At 34.6% G+C, this 17658-nt stretch overlaps 1 protein-coding gene and 1 long non-coding RNA gene across 4 annotated transcripts in view; one reads left to right on the top strand and one right to left on the bottom strand.

Moving 5' to 3' along the window:
- Positions 1-11214, top strand: part of LOC146721384 (uncharacterized) — a 214413-nt gene extending 203199 nt beyond the window's left edge. The window contains exons 5-6 of one of the 2 annotated variants that reach the window (XR_014925682.1): positions 9553-9819; positions 10975-11214. This is a non-coding gene — a long non-coding RNA (uncharacterized LOC146721384). Of the gene's footprint in view, positions 1-9552; positions 10315-10974 lie in introns of those variants that run through there. The other variant, XR_014925681.1, reaches the window with a different exon arrangement.
- The window catches only part of LOC114940071 (nephrin), a 210374-nt gene extending 197470 nt beyond the window's left edge, over positions 1-12904 (bottom strand). Inside the window, exons 1-2 of one of the 2 annotated variants that reach the window (XM_029314553.2) lie at positions 12263-12902; positions 2238-2434 (exon numbers count right to left, since the gene is read on the bottom strand). In XM_029314553.2, coding sequence (XP_029170386.2) covers positions 2238-2355 — 118 coding nt within the window. In that variant the 5' untranslated portion in view covers positions 2356-2434; positions 12263-12902. Of the gene's footprint in view, positions 1-2237; positions 2435-12262 lie in introns of both variants that reach the window. The other variant, XM_085486892.1, reaches the window with a different exon arrangement.
- Between the last annotated feature and the right edge of the window lie 4754 nt (positions 12905-17658).

Below are 17658 nucleotides of genomic sequence, written 5' to 3' on the forward strand. Positions count from 1 at the left end.
TACAAGATCTTAGATTTCGTTCAACTGTGCTGCTCTATACTTATCTAAACAATATATAACTATGTGAAAATTCTTGCATTATTCGAGTTTAGATTCTATTTTGTTTTATTTAAGAATTGTGCATATATCACTGCACAAAATAATGAAATCTTTATATGACTTACGCGAGATTTGATTTATAATAAATATAGGATATAGGAGCAATAAATAACAAAACCGTTGCGAATTTTAATGTTGCATATTGAAATGCATTTAACGCGATAGAGCCAAGTAAAAAACTCGGAAAAAAATTGCAGAAAACTTTTCGTTGACATTCGTGCAAGCGACGATAAATTTTTTCCCTACGAAAGTTGATGGTTTTATCGAGCATAAAAGAGATTTCCTTCCCAGCGAGAGATATATTCGGCAAGAAAGCACTGCGCGTCACATATATGCCGTTACACGAAACACGTGCTCGTTGCATCTGCACGTTTCGCACGTGCATCTGCGTCGAGAAATCTTTTACTACGCGAAAACTCATGTAGAGTTTTAGCATATAGAGACAGAAAAGAAGAGAAAGAGCGAAAGTGAAAACGGGCGAGAGAGATATACACATACACACACACACACACACAACTCCAATTTCCATATTATAATTAATTTCTCACTTAGCCGGTGGGCTGCATTAATTATATGTTCCCGGCCAACGCTCAGGTTATTCATACATATCTAATTAGTTTGGCCTCGTGCGGAGAACTTATAAAGTGCGACGAGCTTTTCTCGTATAAACTTCCAACGACCAGTCGTCATGCGACGTCCCATAACTCGTCGGTGTTGCTTTCATTCTGACTAATTATTTTATGAACTTTATAAAGAACTCTAAAATCCCTCCAAGTTGAAAGAACTCAGTTATAAACATGCGTTTCGCGCGCGAATGTATGTAGAACAGATACCTATGAAGTAACACCTAATATTTACAAAAATACTAAGTAAACGTAATTAAAGTAAAACAAGCAAACCGTGTTCTCTTTTTTCGTTCAGTCGAAATAAGCTCGAAGATACGAAACGGCGGATATAAACGAAAGCGGATAACAAGACAGGATTATAAAAGACCGCTTAATATAACATCGATAAAAAAATCCATAAAAATTCATAGAACTCAAAGTAAATTGATAGCTGCGCGTTCCAGAGAGCGCGCAGCATAAAACGAGAGACGGAAAGTTATTCCATCTTTCCTCCCCTATTCCTTCATCCCTCCCAAAGGAAGATGTCACTCGTGTGTCGACAGGATCATCAAACTTCTCGATAAAACTCTGCGAGAGTAAAGCGTAGAAATTTTAAAGAGGGACCGGGTCTCTCTGCCACGATCTTCGCAACTTTCGCCATCGAATCTCGCTGCGCGAACCGACCGGTAATTGCGATCTCGATATGTTTCGAGGAACTTCATCGTCGAAGTTAGCATGCTCATCTCTCGATCCCTTTCACCCTCTTTTTACCCCACGCCTTCTTCATCGGCTTTGAACGTTAATCCTGATATCCGTCCCGTGCCGGCAAACTGTGCGCGAATAAATTCGGGAAAAAGTTTGACGCGCGCAGCCACGGCAATTTGCGCGAGTAGTTTGACCTCTTGCCATTTCGCCGTCGTATATGAACGGCTTTCGCGACGGCCGATTTGCACAGCACAACCGGTAAAAGGAGCATTCTTGTATGTTTCCCGTGGCCATTTTAACAAATTGTTTCTCTGGCGCTCTCTATACATATAAACCGCTCCGCATATGTATATAAATATCTGCGCGAGAGTGTGGGAAGAAATGCATTACGTTCGTTTCACTAACGGCGAATGCAGCGGAAGTGTGCTTTTGCGCTTCCCAGCAGACCGGAAATGTTTGAATTACTCTGCGATTACTCGAATTTACGAATCCATCCGCTCTAATATTCGCGCGGATATTAAACTATCGTGTTTTTTTTTTTTTTTTTTAACGAATAAATTGAGCTATAAGTCCGAGCTGTAACTAGTTGGCCGACTCGTATATGTTTGTCAATATTTGACCATTATTCACCTGGATAAAGTAATAACTCGAAACTCGGTCAAATTACTAAGTATATGTATTCTAAATAATTGGTTTGCGCGATACCGACGCGTTGACACAAGTCAAATAATCAATTACTTGGTTATCACGTGCCAAGCAAATTTGACACTTATTCATTACGAGTGTAAACAATAATTAAATTAAATGGTGATTTTGTATAATACTCACTCGGATGGTCAGGTTCGTCGCTATTCGCATCTTCGTCGAAAGAAGTAGTTCCTTTCGACTGCGCACTGACGAGAGTCGATATCTTGATGCATGTCACTACTATCAATATCCGCAACATACTGACGAACGTCTCTTTAGCGATTTCACCCTCGAACCATTCTAACTTGGTTCGCGTCTCGTTCGACTCTCAGATAATCCTGCCAACAAACAATTAATTTTTTATCAATAAGAGAAGAGAAAATATAAAATAAAATTAAGTACATAAAATTTATTTGAAAAATCATTTTCTTTCGCATCTCCGTAAATGTCATGCATAATTTATTCATATAATGGATAAAGTTTTAAATCTCTCTCCCTTTTCCCTCTAATAAAGTTATAAAAAAATATTATGATAAAAAGTAACTGTATTTTATACATTAAACCTTTTTTGCTATTACTTTTTTTTCTTAAAATAGGAAAGATATGACTTATATATTGTTTCTTTATGGTTAAATAAATATATTTTATGACGTTTATGAAATGCGCATTTTTTGTTGGATGACGTTTTATTTGAATCGTTTTCAGTAAAATTTTACAATACCGTTGACAGGTGTAACTGGCATTTAACAGCAGTAGCTACGCTTGATAAGATGTGACGCATGATGCGTTTATTGTTAATTTCGCTGTCATGTTCGATGCGTACATTCTACGGTATCAGGTTAACAGCAATCGACTTATCAGAATAAACTGATACAGAGCCAAAGTCGATCAATCAAATTCAAATATAGCATGCATCAAAAAACGCTACCGAATATTTTGTTCTTTTTGAAAATTTGCACAATGGAAAATTCTAACGAGCTGCTCAAGATTGCTACAAATATGATTCAAAAAAATACCCGATTTATTTTTCTCTCAATACTTCCAATTGAAAGTAAATTTTTACTTTAACAAGTTTATTTTACAATTACATTGTTTATATATCACGATTAAAAACAAGCAAATTTACATACATAGAGACCTGCGACGGACTAAGATATAGATATTCCGTTGCGTGGTTTTATCGAAGTTTTGCATGAACAAAATATTTGTTCACAAATTCAATTTTTTCCCGATACACACATTTTTGAGATTGAAGGTATCATATAACTTTAAAAAATCGAAAAAGTTATAGTTAACTCGAACGAGAAAATACTCATGTGTTTGGATCCAACTGTCCCACATATGTATACTAAATTTTTTCGCAATATTTTGAGAGTTGCAACTGCTCGTTGGAATCGCGTTTCAACGATAATCTAACAAGAAAAAAAACATTCTTTTTATACTCGGCGTTTTATATTCTCTCCAATATTGTCAGAATTTGATCATCAAAGACATGTAATTGCAAAAAGATAGGAATAACATAACTATAATAGAATTTCTATATAGGATTCGGAAAAAAAGCAGACGGATGTGTGCGATTGATTGTAAGATATCGATCGATTATTACGGAGAATTGTCCGCATTTCGTGATACATTTTTCTTGATGATATATTTTCCGCGCATCGCTGAACAGAAGATCGCGAATACGAAAGTAATGATGGCGCACGAAAAGAAAAATGCTTCGGGTCTTTCGAAGCTCTATACGCTCGTACCGTGAAACTCGTGGGAAATCTACGAAACGTGGCAGGTGAATAGTATCCTTTGTGCGGCGACAATGCAAGCTTATTCGCGTGGGGCCCCGTAGATCAGTTTATCGAGGCAACATTTCGCCATTCCGATTATTACGTCATCATTATTCCTCAGCTATCATTATTCATGAATTATTCTGTGCATTGAGATAAATCAAACATTACCACAATTGTAATTTGCACTATTTCCACGCGTGGAAGAATTTTATTTCGTGAAATAAAAATTTGCAGCGTCAATTTGTTAGGTAATAAATTCAGAATACAGTTAATTGGTTTACACAGACAGACGTAAAGCAATAAATCAAATATTGCCATTTCCAACTGGTGTAAAAACGTTTCCTAGTAATAAAAGAATAATATATTTCATAAAATAACAATCAGTTAAATAAATTTGCAAAGTGACAAATGCACGACACATTTATTGTATGCTAAAAATAGATGTACGATGAGAGAAATCAAATATATTTTCACTTGCATATGTAGCATGTGTAACATAAATGTTACTCGACATGAAGAAGATTTATTTCGTGAAATAAAAATTTATAAAATACATTGTAGCAGGAAAAGATTCGCGACAAGTTTATTGAATTCTAGAAATAAATATAAAATAGTAATCTATACACGGTATAAATGACGACGATATAAATCATAGAAGATCTAATCGTGCAGTCCAAATTCAAACGAATCCGCATTAAAAAACAAAATACACAAAATAATATCATGATAAATTAAATACATTCGCCCGATTATTCATCAACATTGTTTAATTTTGAAAATTTACACAATTTTCATTATATTTTTGAAATCCAATAACTTAATTATATAGTTTTTATCATAGCTCAACTAAATGTTCTATTGTTCTTTTGTACATTATACTAGACGTTTCAGAATACAGAGAGATTTTTTGTTGAGAGCCCCATTTAATAATCTCATTGCCTTTATTAATAATATAACAATAAAGACTGATAAAATGATATTTGGATTTAAATGTATCTTAATCTTACAAATCTCCATTGCTTTACAAATTCACAAAGACGAGATAGCAAATGTTAATAATGAAACGATTTAAAGAAGTTTCTACGAGAATCGAATAATTGAAAAGTGACCAGATAGAGATGGAAAGGCGAGAAAAATATAAAAAAAAATATAAAAAAAAGCGAGATTGAATTTTATACGGTCGGTTTAGTCGAGGGGCCGCCGGTCGCCAGATTTAATCGAGAATTCTTTTCCGTCGACGACTCGCTATCCTCGATTCTTATCCACTCTTTCCCACTTTTTGCTCCCTCATCCAAAGAGTAGATCGCGCTACTAGCGCTTCCGGTCATTTCCCGGTAAGCTATAAAGCGTACTGCACCCCTCGAGGGCGAGACGCGAGATCGATGTTTTAGTAAGCGAACTGCGTCACTTTATCCTTCCGGCGGATTTTACGTGTGACTTCGCGAAAAAAATACAAGAAATGTAGCATGGATTGTAAAATCGTATTACGCCTAAGAAATGCCATACAGATAATGAAATTTGCATTCTTTGTGATTGATAAGAAATGCAAACAAATATGCTTTAATTGCTTATAAATAATCCCCAATGACAGACGTCGTAATAATGTCAGATCACAGCGATTTTATATGAAATATATTTTATATTTCTAAAGAAGATTTTTGATTATTGATGTGGAAGATTCGATTAATTATTATTGATGCGGAACAAAACTTATTAAAAAAAAATTATACTCGATAATCTTTTCAAATAAAATACATAATTTATCCAATATTACTAGCGATACACAATTATTTTCATTGATAATTATGTTAGTTATCGAAACATCTCGTTAGCTTTTGCATTATTTGCTCGATTAACTTTTGCATCTATAACTCACGAAATTTCGATGTGATATTTTTAATATGAAAATCTATCTCGCTTTTCGAGATAAAACGACCCTCAGCTAATAATTGAAATTCCTTTCATCTCGAAGCGACTCTCAATGCTTTACCTCTCGTATTTTTGCGCCTCGAGCAACTTTCTGCTTCCGGTCGAAGAGACGGAAAATGCGACAGCGAGCATTGCCGTCCAAAGTAAATGTATGAATCGATGACTCGAAGGGCGTGTTTATTTCGCCCCGATGGTTTCCACGAGACCAATCGCGCAACGAACGACTGATAAAAGGTATCGATGTTACGTATACTCTTGAAAACAATTCTTTTCACGACCATTTTTCTCTGTAATATTATTTCTCAGAATGATTTCTCGGAGAAAACTTGTTGATATTAATACAACAGTAATGAAAATAACATGAATTTTTTACAACCATATATGTAATAATGATTATGTTTAATAAATATAATTATAATTTTATTTTATAAGTTTCTATAAATAACATTTTATAAGTAACATTTTCAATTAATTTTTATTTAATTAAATGTATTAAAAAACTCTTTTAGAAAAAGTTCTCTTGAGAAGTAAGAGAAATGTTAAGTTTTTACCAAGTTTGTCTACAAACATTTCTAATAGATTTTATTTGATTTTATATATAATATTCCATTAACAATGTAAAACCAACACACCGCAAACCTGATCATTGCAAACTCGACATTTAAAAAACTGAAAATATACAAATTTTGCAACAACAGCTTTTTATATTATTATAAACTCGAAAGGAATGTATTATAATTTTCTTCAAAAGTAATATTAAACTTGTATCAAACAAATAAAATGATTAACTGTTTTAATAATCGCACTGTCAAATCATGCATGCTTTTTACTCAATTATAGAAATGAAATAACGTAGGTACAATGCATATTGAGATCTAATGAACATCATCGAAAAAAAGTGACAAAATGATAAACCCTCGAGATTTTTTTTCGTCGCTGCATCCGATTTTTTGCGAAGTTATTGTCGTCCGTAAAATGAAAAATTGAACAGTGCAAGAAATAAGATCGATCGTGGCTATTACACGCATGCTGATTCGTATTCTCGTGTGTCTATGACCGAAAGCGAGTGATCGCGTAATATGTGTATGCGAATAATGGAAGCTACACGACCCAACGACAGATAGTTAATAATCTCAATAACATGAGTCTACAAACATATATAGGCGCGCGACCGCGTTGCACACACGTGAATTGCACGATGCAAACTGCAGTTGACATCACGAACGAATCTGGCTGTCGCACTCGCACGCCTGTTGGCGAAAGCAACATGCCACGAGTAAATTTTACCTTCTTTTATGATTATTAGAACATTGGAAAATGAATTATGCATGTACACGCATGTATGCACACACGCACATACATACACGAGCCTTTATAAAATCTCATAGTGCGAATGACGAGCGAGATTGTGGAATGTATCATGAAAACTATACGAATTACCACCAATTCGTAAAATATTGTATAATAAAATAATTAAAATTTTAATAATAATATTTTGTTCAAGCTCTCATGTTTCTTAATATTTTGTGTTTTATGTTTAATACTTAATACATGCATGTTTTCTCCTTGCGCATTTCCAATCGTTTCATTTCTTTACACAGTTCTCTAGTTCAATTTTATCAATCAAATGCTCAGAAAAGATGAACAATGTAAACACTTCAAATTTCTAAATACATTTCAAATTTTATCATTCTTAATTGATTAAGAAAACATGCACATACACGAAATATTAAAAATATCAAAAGAGAATTTTAACAAAATATTATTGGATTATTTAATCGTGTCCATATCTTAATAAAACATACAATATATAAAAATTCAACAAACCATTATAGAGATTAAGCGTAATAATAATCTTTTTCAAAGAGCAAAGGTGCGATATTTCTCAAGAAAAAAATTACTAAATTATAAATGAATTCTTTCCCTCTTTTACCACATGCAATTGTATTCTCTAGGCATCTTATATTTAAAAAAAAATTGAGCTCTCATATCTAATGGTATCGATGAAATAAACTTTGAACAAAACGGAAGATACGTTAATAAATTGAAACAGGACTTTTTGTTAAGACGAAATCTCATAATGTTCCAGTTATAGAAGAAAACGACGGAAGATTCGATTTCTAATGATCGGATATTGGCGTGAATCGGAACGAGCACGCGCGCGCGGACATTCCGCCGACATCGCGGAACACGTACACGTATATAAGCGCTTTTTGTTCTTACCGGCCATTTTCTCGATCGGAGCGCGCACTTGAAGCGAATACCGGAAAGTGGTTACAGCCCGTGTTGGTACGGCCGGCTACGGGAAGGAAAGTTGTCCCGCCGACGTGTTCCACATCGTACCGAACCATCGTGCTACAACCACTACGTGACAAGAGATTCGTTCGAGAAAAAGGGTGCACGTCGCAAGACAATGACCGTTTTACGAAAATCGTGATTCTTGACGATCGTGATAAGACAATATTTTTCCTGCACCTAAGATTGTCGAAGAAACCTGAGCAAATTCTCTTTGTCTACAGAAAAAACTATTGGAGAACTTCAAAACTCTCGTTAGAGAACATGTTAGAGAAGAAACTCGAAAAATATTATTTCAATTCTCTAATTCGAAGAGTTTCATTATCGGCTTATCCACACATTATTATGTTATACTAATTTATATATAATTAATATTGTAGTAAAGGAAAATTTTAGAACATCTAATATTAATATATTAATATATCATGGCAATAGAATTGTATTAGCTTTAAAATATAGTTATATAAAAATGCGAAATGATCTTGATAGCTTTAGCAACAAGATATAAAACAGAATAGCGTTATCACAATTATTTTCCATCTGCGAATCAAATAATACTTTCCGGAGTTATCTTATCTTTAAACCAAAGATACAATTATTTTCTTATATAAAACTCATAAAATCCTATGTGCCACTCACAGAAGCTTGAATTGACTCGGAGCGAAAGTTTCAGGCTAATATCATGACGTCGAATTAGCGCGAAGAATAATGGGACCTGGAGTGAACTGGGAGAATGACTACCTTAGGAAGTTCCGATAGACGAGATATCGAGGAGCTCCGAGGTCGCTTCTGGGCTTTTCACGGAGCTCTTAAACAGCCATTAACCGAGCTCGGGCTCGAAAGAGCGATCGTGAAGACCGGTGGAGAATTTCGCGAGCCTGACAGACATCAAAGATGAACGCATTTGGCGAGCGGATAGAATTGACGGACAATGTTAAATGGCAAATTAACGCATTTAAGACGACGATGATTTCTACGAGACGAAATAAGAGCAATCCTCATCTTCTATATTCCGATGGATCAATTTTATTTTTTATTTTATTGATTACTCGATTCTCTTTTATAATTTCCTACAGGCTGGGACGAAACACGCGAGCTTCACGAAGCAACAAAAAGCAAACAGTACTGCTATCTGTTTATAGATGTAAATTTAGAGATTAAACATTTACAGCATTAAAACGAGAGAAATCATGCAAATAATATCAAGGAAATGTAATTTATTACCATATTACGTGTTTATATTATATCACGTTACACGTAATACCGTTAATATTGCTCCTATCCATTTTAATTTGTCTATAAATTATTCTTTAATGTGTGTCACATTTATAGATTATACTCATTCATCATATTTAAATTTCATCGATGAAAAATATAAAACAAAATACAACATCACGAAACATATTACAAAAATATGAAAATAATATTCCATACATTTTTCTGTTTAGAACTATCTAGCAGCTTAGCTGAGAAACTTCCGCAAACAGAAGATATGGCAACAACAAGCACGACGTCTTCGACATCTCGAAGTAGCGCGGAAATAGGGATCTAACAAGTTTTCGCGAAACACGAATAGACGACAGGCGAGCCCGTTCACGAAACTGAAGCAACGAATTTGTCGAAAGCTCGCTCGCAAACGAAACACGCTCTCGGAATTTTAGGTCAATCGCTCGTGCAACTTCTTCAAATAAACGTGCCAGTTCCTCTTACGAAGAGTACGTTGTTCCCCGTTTGTCCCGCAAATGTGTCTCCACGAGAGATTCTAGTTTATGGCGCGCAGGCCGCTTAATTTGCCTTAAGTGCGCGGTTTGCCGATGAAAGCGCATCCCCTCGACTTATTTTTGTTATTTTTTTATTTTTTCGCTGCACCACGCTGCATATTGTACCGCGGAAGTTTCGAATAGGCAATTAGCTTGTACTTTCGTCGGTATAATGTTTTGCAAGTTCACGAGCAGAAAAAGCTTTCTCTCTCTTAGCGCATTGCTCGTCCGACGAAAAGTTGCATTTCGATGTTTAGCTGTTGTTCAAATAATGCGAACAAAAAGGATTAAATAGGTGAAAAACTGAGACTTTAACACAATACCGCTACTGAAGAGGGTCAATGTTTATTGTTGGCACATGGGTGATGCTAATGAGCGTGAGTTATTTAACCGGAAAAAACATTGATTTCTTTACTTTGAAATAAATTATCGTATAATTGTGATTTTAAAAAATCGCTTTTAAATATATGAGAAAGAAAATGTAAATATCCTTTTGACAATCAAAAGATTGTTGATGTGTAAAATCAAAATGAATTATCTACATTTTTATTCATGATCCTATCTTGTATGTTTTACGGATCCATACGCATAAATCATCGAATAATAACCGATTGTCGTGATGATTAACTTCATTTTTCATCGGTCGTTAATCAAAATGCATTTTTTATTCACAACAAGTTTTCACATGCATTCAATCCCACGGGAATATTCGTACAATGCAATTGTTAGATAGATATGCGTCAATAAATAAAGAGTAAAAGAAACTTTAGAATATTTCACTATAGTGAAAGCTGCATATATTATTGTATTGACAAAAATTAATTTATTATTGCTCTAACATGTAATATAATAAAATAACTGGGTCTTAACCGTGTTATAAGGTAAAATCATGAAAAATGTTTGATAAATAAAAAACACAAATGGATTTTAGTGAATTTAAAATCTACAGCTATATATCGGAAATACAACATCAATCGAAAACGATCAATCAGAAAACTAACAAGTCGAAAAACTATTCATTTCATTTGAGCGCCATCCTTTCGCAATTGTGAAGGGCTTATTGTTTTATTTGCATACGTTTATCAAAAACCAACTATCACGTTTTTGCAGCAATCATTCAGAGGCGGGAGGAATTGAACAACAACTGAAGGGAAGCGCATTCACCTTTATAACTGTTAATATTTTACCGGATTCGGAATGGAAAATGCTTTTGCGGCTCACCATTGACGCATTCTCTGTCAATATAATTTCGACGACGGCTTATTGGCGCTGGCAGTATGCTATTTGATTTTCTGCGGTGCTGTTATTTAACTTTCGTAATATTGCAATGGGGAACACACTAAATGTACAATGTCCAATATATTTACGAGTAAAGTTCGGCGTTTTTTTTTCCGGACCGCGCTTATTTCTTCGTAACGTATATGCCATAACTTTATACAATGACGGAAAAGCCTGCTGGGCATTGCACTAAATTGTATTATTATTATTGAAATATTTGTAAATTGGACAATACAAAAAATATGTCAATAAAAATGAATAATTTACCGTAAATTGCAATCTATCTAAACGCTGTTCTCGACTGATTCATCTCATGGGAAGTACATCGATACGATCGATTAAATCTTGTATCGGATATCGACAGGATGTAGGTTTACCATCGCGTCTCTTACCGATAACTTAAGCAACACGCTAGGCAACCGCCCCTTGGCTAAACCGCTAACCTAAACCGCTGTAGAGCGAACTCTTGCATCGATACAATGTTAATATGACAAGCATGTGATCATTGTTTATTATTAATTAATTGAAGAATTCAAGGAAAAAAAAGAATCTATTGTTTTATCAATTTTTAAATTGGCAAAAAATAGAGAACAAGTACAAATTAGAATGCATACGATAAGTTATAACGCTAAAAAGATTTAAATTTAAAAAATGTAATGGCACATTATGTTTCAAATTTGTTCTGTTACAAAGTGTAACGCCATCACTTTTGTTTTCTCACAATCATAATAAATTATTTTTTCTAAAATATATAAATTATTTACAGTTTAAAATATATAAAATATTGTACATTTTTAATGATTAAAAATAGATAATATTTAATAATATTATAAAATATATCAAAGAACTAATATCAGTCTTGCATCAGAACTAAAGTGACTCGCATAAAGATATAAGACGGAAATAAATATTTATCGTATACATTTGTATATGTATATATAAAAGCGAAATACTAAATCTGACAGTGGAGCACGATTAAAAATTCACAAGAGCCACACCTCTGGATAATCTCCAGTTTTTCATCCAAGGGTTCCACACATATATTCGACACTACAAACAACTACTACGAGATTCGCGTCACGAGCAGCATCACGAAGATAAACGGAATTAGGATCGTTACCTGAGCCGTCAATCCCTTAACACTCGATCAAAACGTACTGCCAGTTGCAGCTTGCACACGCGTTATTACACGCATCACGGCATCACCGCGACAGATCGTTCCGGCGCCAACGTCCCTGGTCGTCGTCGTCTTGGAATGACGTCGCGAACACGTGGTGTCACGGGCTGTCATCGGCGGTCGCAACGATCTCCGACCCTCCCGCCAACACTACTCACTCGATCCCGGGAATCATCTCCTCGTCGCATCGTCCTCGAGCCTGTATCGCATCGTCACGGCACTATAATTTTATCGATCCGTAGCACCGATAATCACGCACGATTGACTTCTTTTAATTTGATTTTTGTCATAAATCGGGAGCACCGCGTACGTCACTTGGCGAACCAACACTATACCAGCGGAGGAGGATCCAAGAGAGATCGTCACTCGATGTCACGATGGAACAAACGAAAACTCGCGCGATCTCTTCGCACTCGAACGGGATCTTTAAACACGTGTTTTACGTTTCCGATCGGTAGCTATTCGGGAGAAAATTCGCAACAGATCCGAGGATTCGATCCTCCCGCGCGATAAGCGATGCGCGCGCGTCGAGCTCCGCGATGTCACTGGATGCTGCCAGCGAACTTTCGCGCACGGACAAGCGTCCGCCGACCTACCCCCTTCCTATTTCTCTTCTGCCCGGTCGGGGCGCTATCCACCCTACATCCAGACTCACTCCCCATGTGCCGACACCCGTGCTTCGTGCAAGCTCGATAATCTTCGTGAAAGCTCGCGAGCTTCAATCGAGATACGGGGGTGAGCGTACTATGGGGATACCAGGATGACCAGAAGGCAGTTTAGGAAAGATGGAAATACGGTTTTCGTCCCGCCGTGTTCTCGCATAAGCACGAAAGAGTGATGAATAAATAATATTTGTCTATATCTGACATGACATGCTTAATTTCTTGAATTTATATAAAATAATATACTTATGTTAATTTTTAGAAAATCTAATATAAGAAGAAAAAATTTTAATGATTGACTCATTATTAATATATACAGAAGTTTCATATATATATGTCTGCTCTTTTTTGTCTTTTTTGTTAAATTAAAATTATTCATAAAATTTAAAATATTGAATCAATTTCTGTTTTTTATGCAAATGCCTAATCATTCCTTATCGCGTATATAATATTTCTTGTTAATGTCTATGAGACTGTTCATTGTTACTTTTTCTGTCATTAAAAAAGCAAATAGAGAGACTTGTAGATATCAGATCAAGAGACAAAATATTTCATAATTCCATTTTTGAATTAAAATCATAATTAATTAAATCTATCAGATGCAGATTTGGAACAAATAGATTCGTTGATAGACTTAAAGTTATGGCGGGTGAAAGAGATAAGAAACACGATGCGCGATAACTTCTTCGCTTCTAGCTAAGGCAATTACTTGACAGTAATTAAGATCGGCTGCCAGATTTAAAACTTACATTTACGGGAATGATAAATGTCGCGAATAAGTACTAGTTCTATTTTTCATATATAATTTTCTTTTCTAATAAATTGTATTAATATTTTAAATTATTTATTATTATTAATCGTAAAAATATATAAAAAATATAAAAAATTGACTTTATTACCTATTTATATAAAAAGATATTAAACAAATATAAATTTGTTTTATAAGCACTGTTTGAATTCAAAAATTTATCGCTGATATAAAATAATTTGATGCATATAATCTCAATGTTCAATGTGAATAAAACGATTTTATATGATTCGATGTTCGCATTAATGAGGTTCAAAAATAACACAGATTTCGATAAAAATGTCATGAAAGCATAAGCGGATTTCAGTCAATACACTAAACCGGTCAGCATTTTGAGAGACACGCAAATTTATCGTCGTTTCGAAACGGTTTATATATCTTTCAGCAACTGCGGGGATCTATTATCGTAATCGCCACGGGATTATCATAAACGAACACATTAAGCGCAGAGAGAATACTAAAGCCTTCAAAATAGATTCCATCTTTGAAACGTTCAAATAAATACAACTGAATAATAATAGATAGCTAAAAGCACCAATCCAGATGTATTTGCCGTTGATTATATTCCCATTGTTTCAATTGTATTATAAATTATGATAAATTTAACGAAAACAAGACGCATTACAAGCACATTACAAATGTATGTATAAAATAAAATTTTAAAAGTCAAGATCCGTGTCATTTGCCTATTTAATTCTTTCTCCATTCTTTTCCGCAATAAATTTTTCCAAATAAGTAATCCAAAAATTTTCTGTGATAAAAGTTGATCATTTTCTTGTTACTCTGAAAATCTCGAGCGAAGCAAACGAAGTATTTCATCCTGACCCACTTTGTAGATGGCGTGCATCGCAGGCGTGACGAAAAACTTCCTTATCTCTCTGACGAGCTAATTTGTGTTATAATCACTCTAGTTTCCGAATCGCTCGAAACGTGCAGCAAACTTCGGGTGGACGCTAACGAGCAAGTCCGTCACTCGTAATTAGCGCTTCCCAAAACTTAGCGGGAAACGTCAACTGTATATATGCGATTACGGGAAACGCGGATAGGCATGAAAGGGAACTGCCTTGTCCAGATGTCTATGTATATATAAAGTAGCTCGTTAAACGTGCGCAACAGTAGGAGGCTAATTATCGTATCAATTGATCGGTTGTTAGATGTGGTTCGTTGAATGAGACAGTTGCAGTTTGCGTGCTTCTAATCGCAATCACACATATGACATTCTCCCCGAGAACGGTAAAAGCGTTTGTACGTACAAAGTCGAATCTGCGCAGAAATGCACGCTCGCTGATGTTCTCTGCTATTCGCCATTAAGATCAAGGCGATATCTCTCTCGTGAAAATCTAACAGCAATATTCGCAATAGAGAGACACGAGTAACTTTATTCTGACGCGACAAATCGTTTGTATTTATATGACTTTGTGATTGGCTGCGTGAGACGTGAGTCGGAAGATATGGAAACAATGCTGTTTTCTCTCGCAAATAAAATTGCCGCGTGTTGAAACATAAATTGCATCACGGCGGAATATTGCGACTGGAATACAACAGTAGAACGATGAGCTAAATTGATAATTGTTATGTCTATATATATATATATATATATATATATATATATGTGTGTGTGTGTGTTAATTGCAATTATTTTATAATGTGTCTAACATAAGTAAATGCAACTATATTTTTCATTTTATTTAAACAATGGTTTATAATTTAAAAATAGATTTTTTAAATAGATTTACCTAACCATCTATTTGTTCATTTCTCTATCTATTCTTTCAATAAAGTCCACACATAACATCACGCTGTCACGTTCAAGCGCCATCACTGCGGTCAATTCGCTAACCGGAAATGATTGCGAGTTCGATATATCCGAGCTTGATATCGCTGATCAAGACGACACCAAAAATACAGTCGGGCATACCAGCTCGATGCACTCGAAATATGCGAACGCAAATGTGAAAACATATTCACAATCTACATGTTATCTCGTCGAACGAACGTGATAGGAAATCATAAACATGATGAAAATAGAGAAAACATATGCAACGTTCATATTCTTGAATTATAAAGTATTGAAACATTATTTGAAGTATATTACATTTATTAAAAATATTTTTATTTTAATTTATATATTTTTGTTATAATATTATATATAAAACACGGAGAGAATTTTCTTTTAGAATTTACCCTGAAAATCATGATAATCATATAGGACAATATAATATTGGAAGAATTTTATAAGAATTTCTCTAATTAATATTTACCACAATAAAAAATATTAATATCTCCCACAATACAATATAAAATGTTTAATTTTACTATATATATATATACTAAAATTTATTATGTATTATAATTATCATGATTTTCAGGATAAATTCTAAAAGAAAATTCTCTCTGTGTGTATATGTATGTATATACATATATAATATAAATATTTATAATATATGTAATAGGATATAATATAATAATTTTCTAGAAAAGATAATTATTTATAAAATAGAATATAATATTTAACGCAATATTTCTACATTTTTAGTTATATTCGTCATATTGTTATTGTTTCCTTCTTTATCATGTCATCTCAATCATATTAACATTGCATTTTGCGTCAGTTTTGCATCTGCAATATATTTCGATGTAATATGCGATACAGAGATGACATAGCGAATTTCGCGATACTTTGACGATGTAATGCACAATCACGCATAGCAGTGGCTTTCTGATTGCCGAAGACAATGTTATTAATTCTATTTCAAGCTTGCATTTTCACTCGCATATATAAGCATACATACATTCGCGAACGAAGTAAATTCATACTATGCCACATCATGAAGATGCGCGAAAGGTCCTTAACTCGTGCGTGTACAGAATATTCCCTGGTAATCTTTGCTTTGTAAGTTTAGATGAAACACTTGCATGTTAAATCACACGCTATATGCTCGAGAAGCCTAAAGAATCTTCGTGTTTCGGAAATTCTGGCGAAGTTGAAGCTAGTCAATACTCCAACTTGTCGAATATCCGACAAATGAAAATGAGTTACGTATGTATATGATCAATTTGAATGCATTGTTGCATCAAAATATTTCAATATTTTCGAGAATAAAGAAGATAAATAACTAAAAATAATATATAAATAATATCACTTGATCGCAGTGTTTTAAATATTAATTTATAAAGTATATAATGAATATATATATATATATATCGTATAAATATATTTTATATTTTGCTCAATTTTAATCATAATAAATATTTATTCAAAAAATCTTTAAATTATGAGAGCTTTCTGAATAATCTTTAGAAGAAAAATCTTCACATACACAACACACACAAATCTTCCTATTTATTGACGTGAACATTTCTAATTCACATCAGCTGATAGATGGATCGATCGCGACGTCATCGTGCGTAAGAAGATCTCGGGCCAAAATCTCTCTACGCTTCAGATTTTCTGATTGAAATCTGGAATCGGTTAAAAGAACCTCACCGGGATACATCGATTCCTGATCGCGATCCCCTATCCCTGAGAGCAGCGATCTCTCCTATCCATCCGATTCGGACGGCTAAATTATATTCAGATAATTTGACTCCTTCCAAATCCCACGTGCGGTCGCGTACGAAAAGATCCTGACGCGCGATCCTAGGGCCGTCTTAGGATCCGAAGGAGACGATCCTACGGAAGGTAGACATTTTACTTCGGCGCCGTCGACTTCGTAAGCGCTCCCGAAGTCCTCGCGGTAGAAGGCGATCGGAATCCTGAATCCGGTAAAATCAGCGAGGCGAAAACGCTCGATACGGGAAGTTCAAGCTCTCGGTTCGCGAGAAGTGTGAGAGTAGAGTAGAAATAGCCGGTGGAGAAAAGTGGAAAA

This window comes from Nylanderia fulva, unplaced genomic scaffold, assembly GCF_048542155.1.
Source record: "Nylanderia fulva isolate GAGA-0341 unplaced genomic scaffold, ASM4854215v1 Scaffold49, whole genome shotgun sequence".
NCBI lineage: Eukaryota > Metazoa > Arthropoda > Insecta > Hymenoptera > Formicidae > Nylanderia > Nylanderia fulva.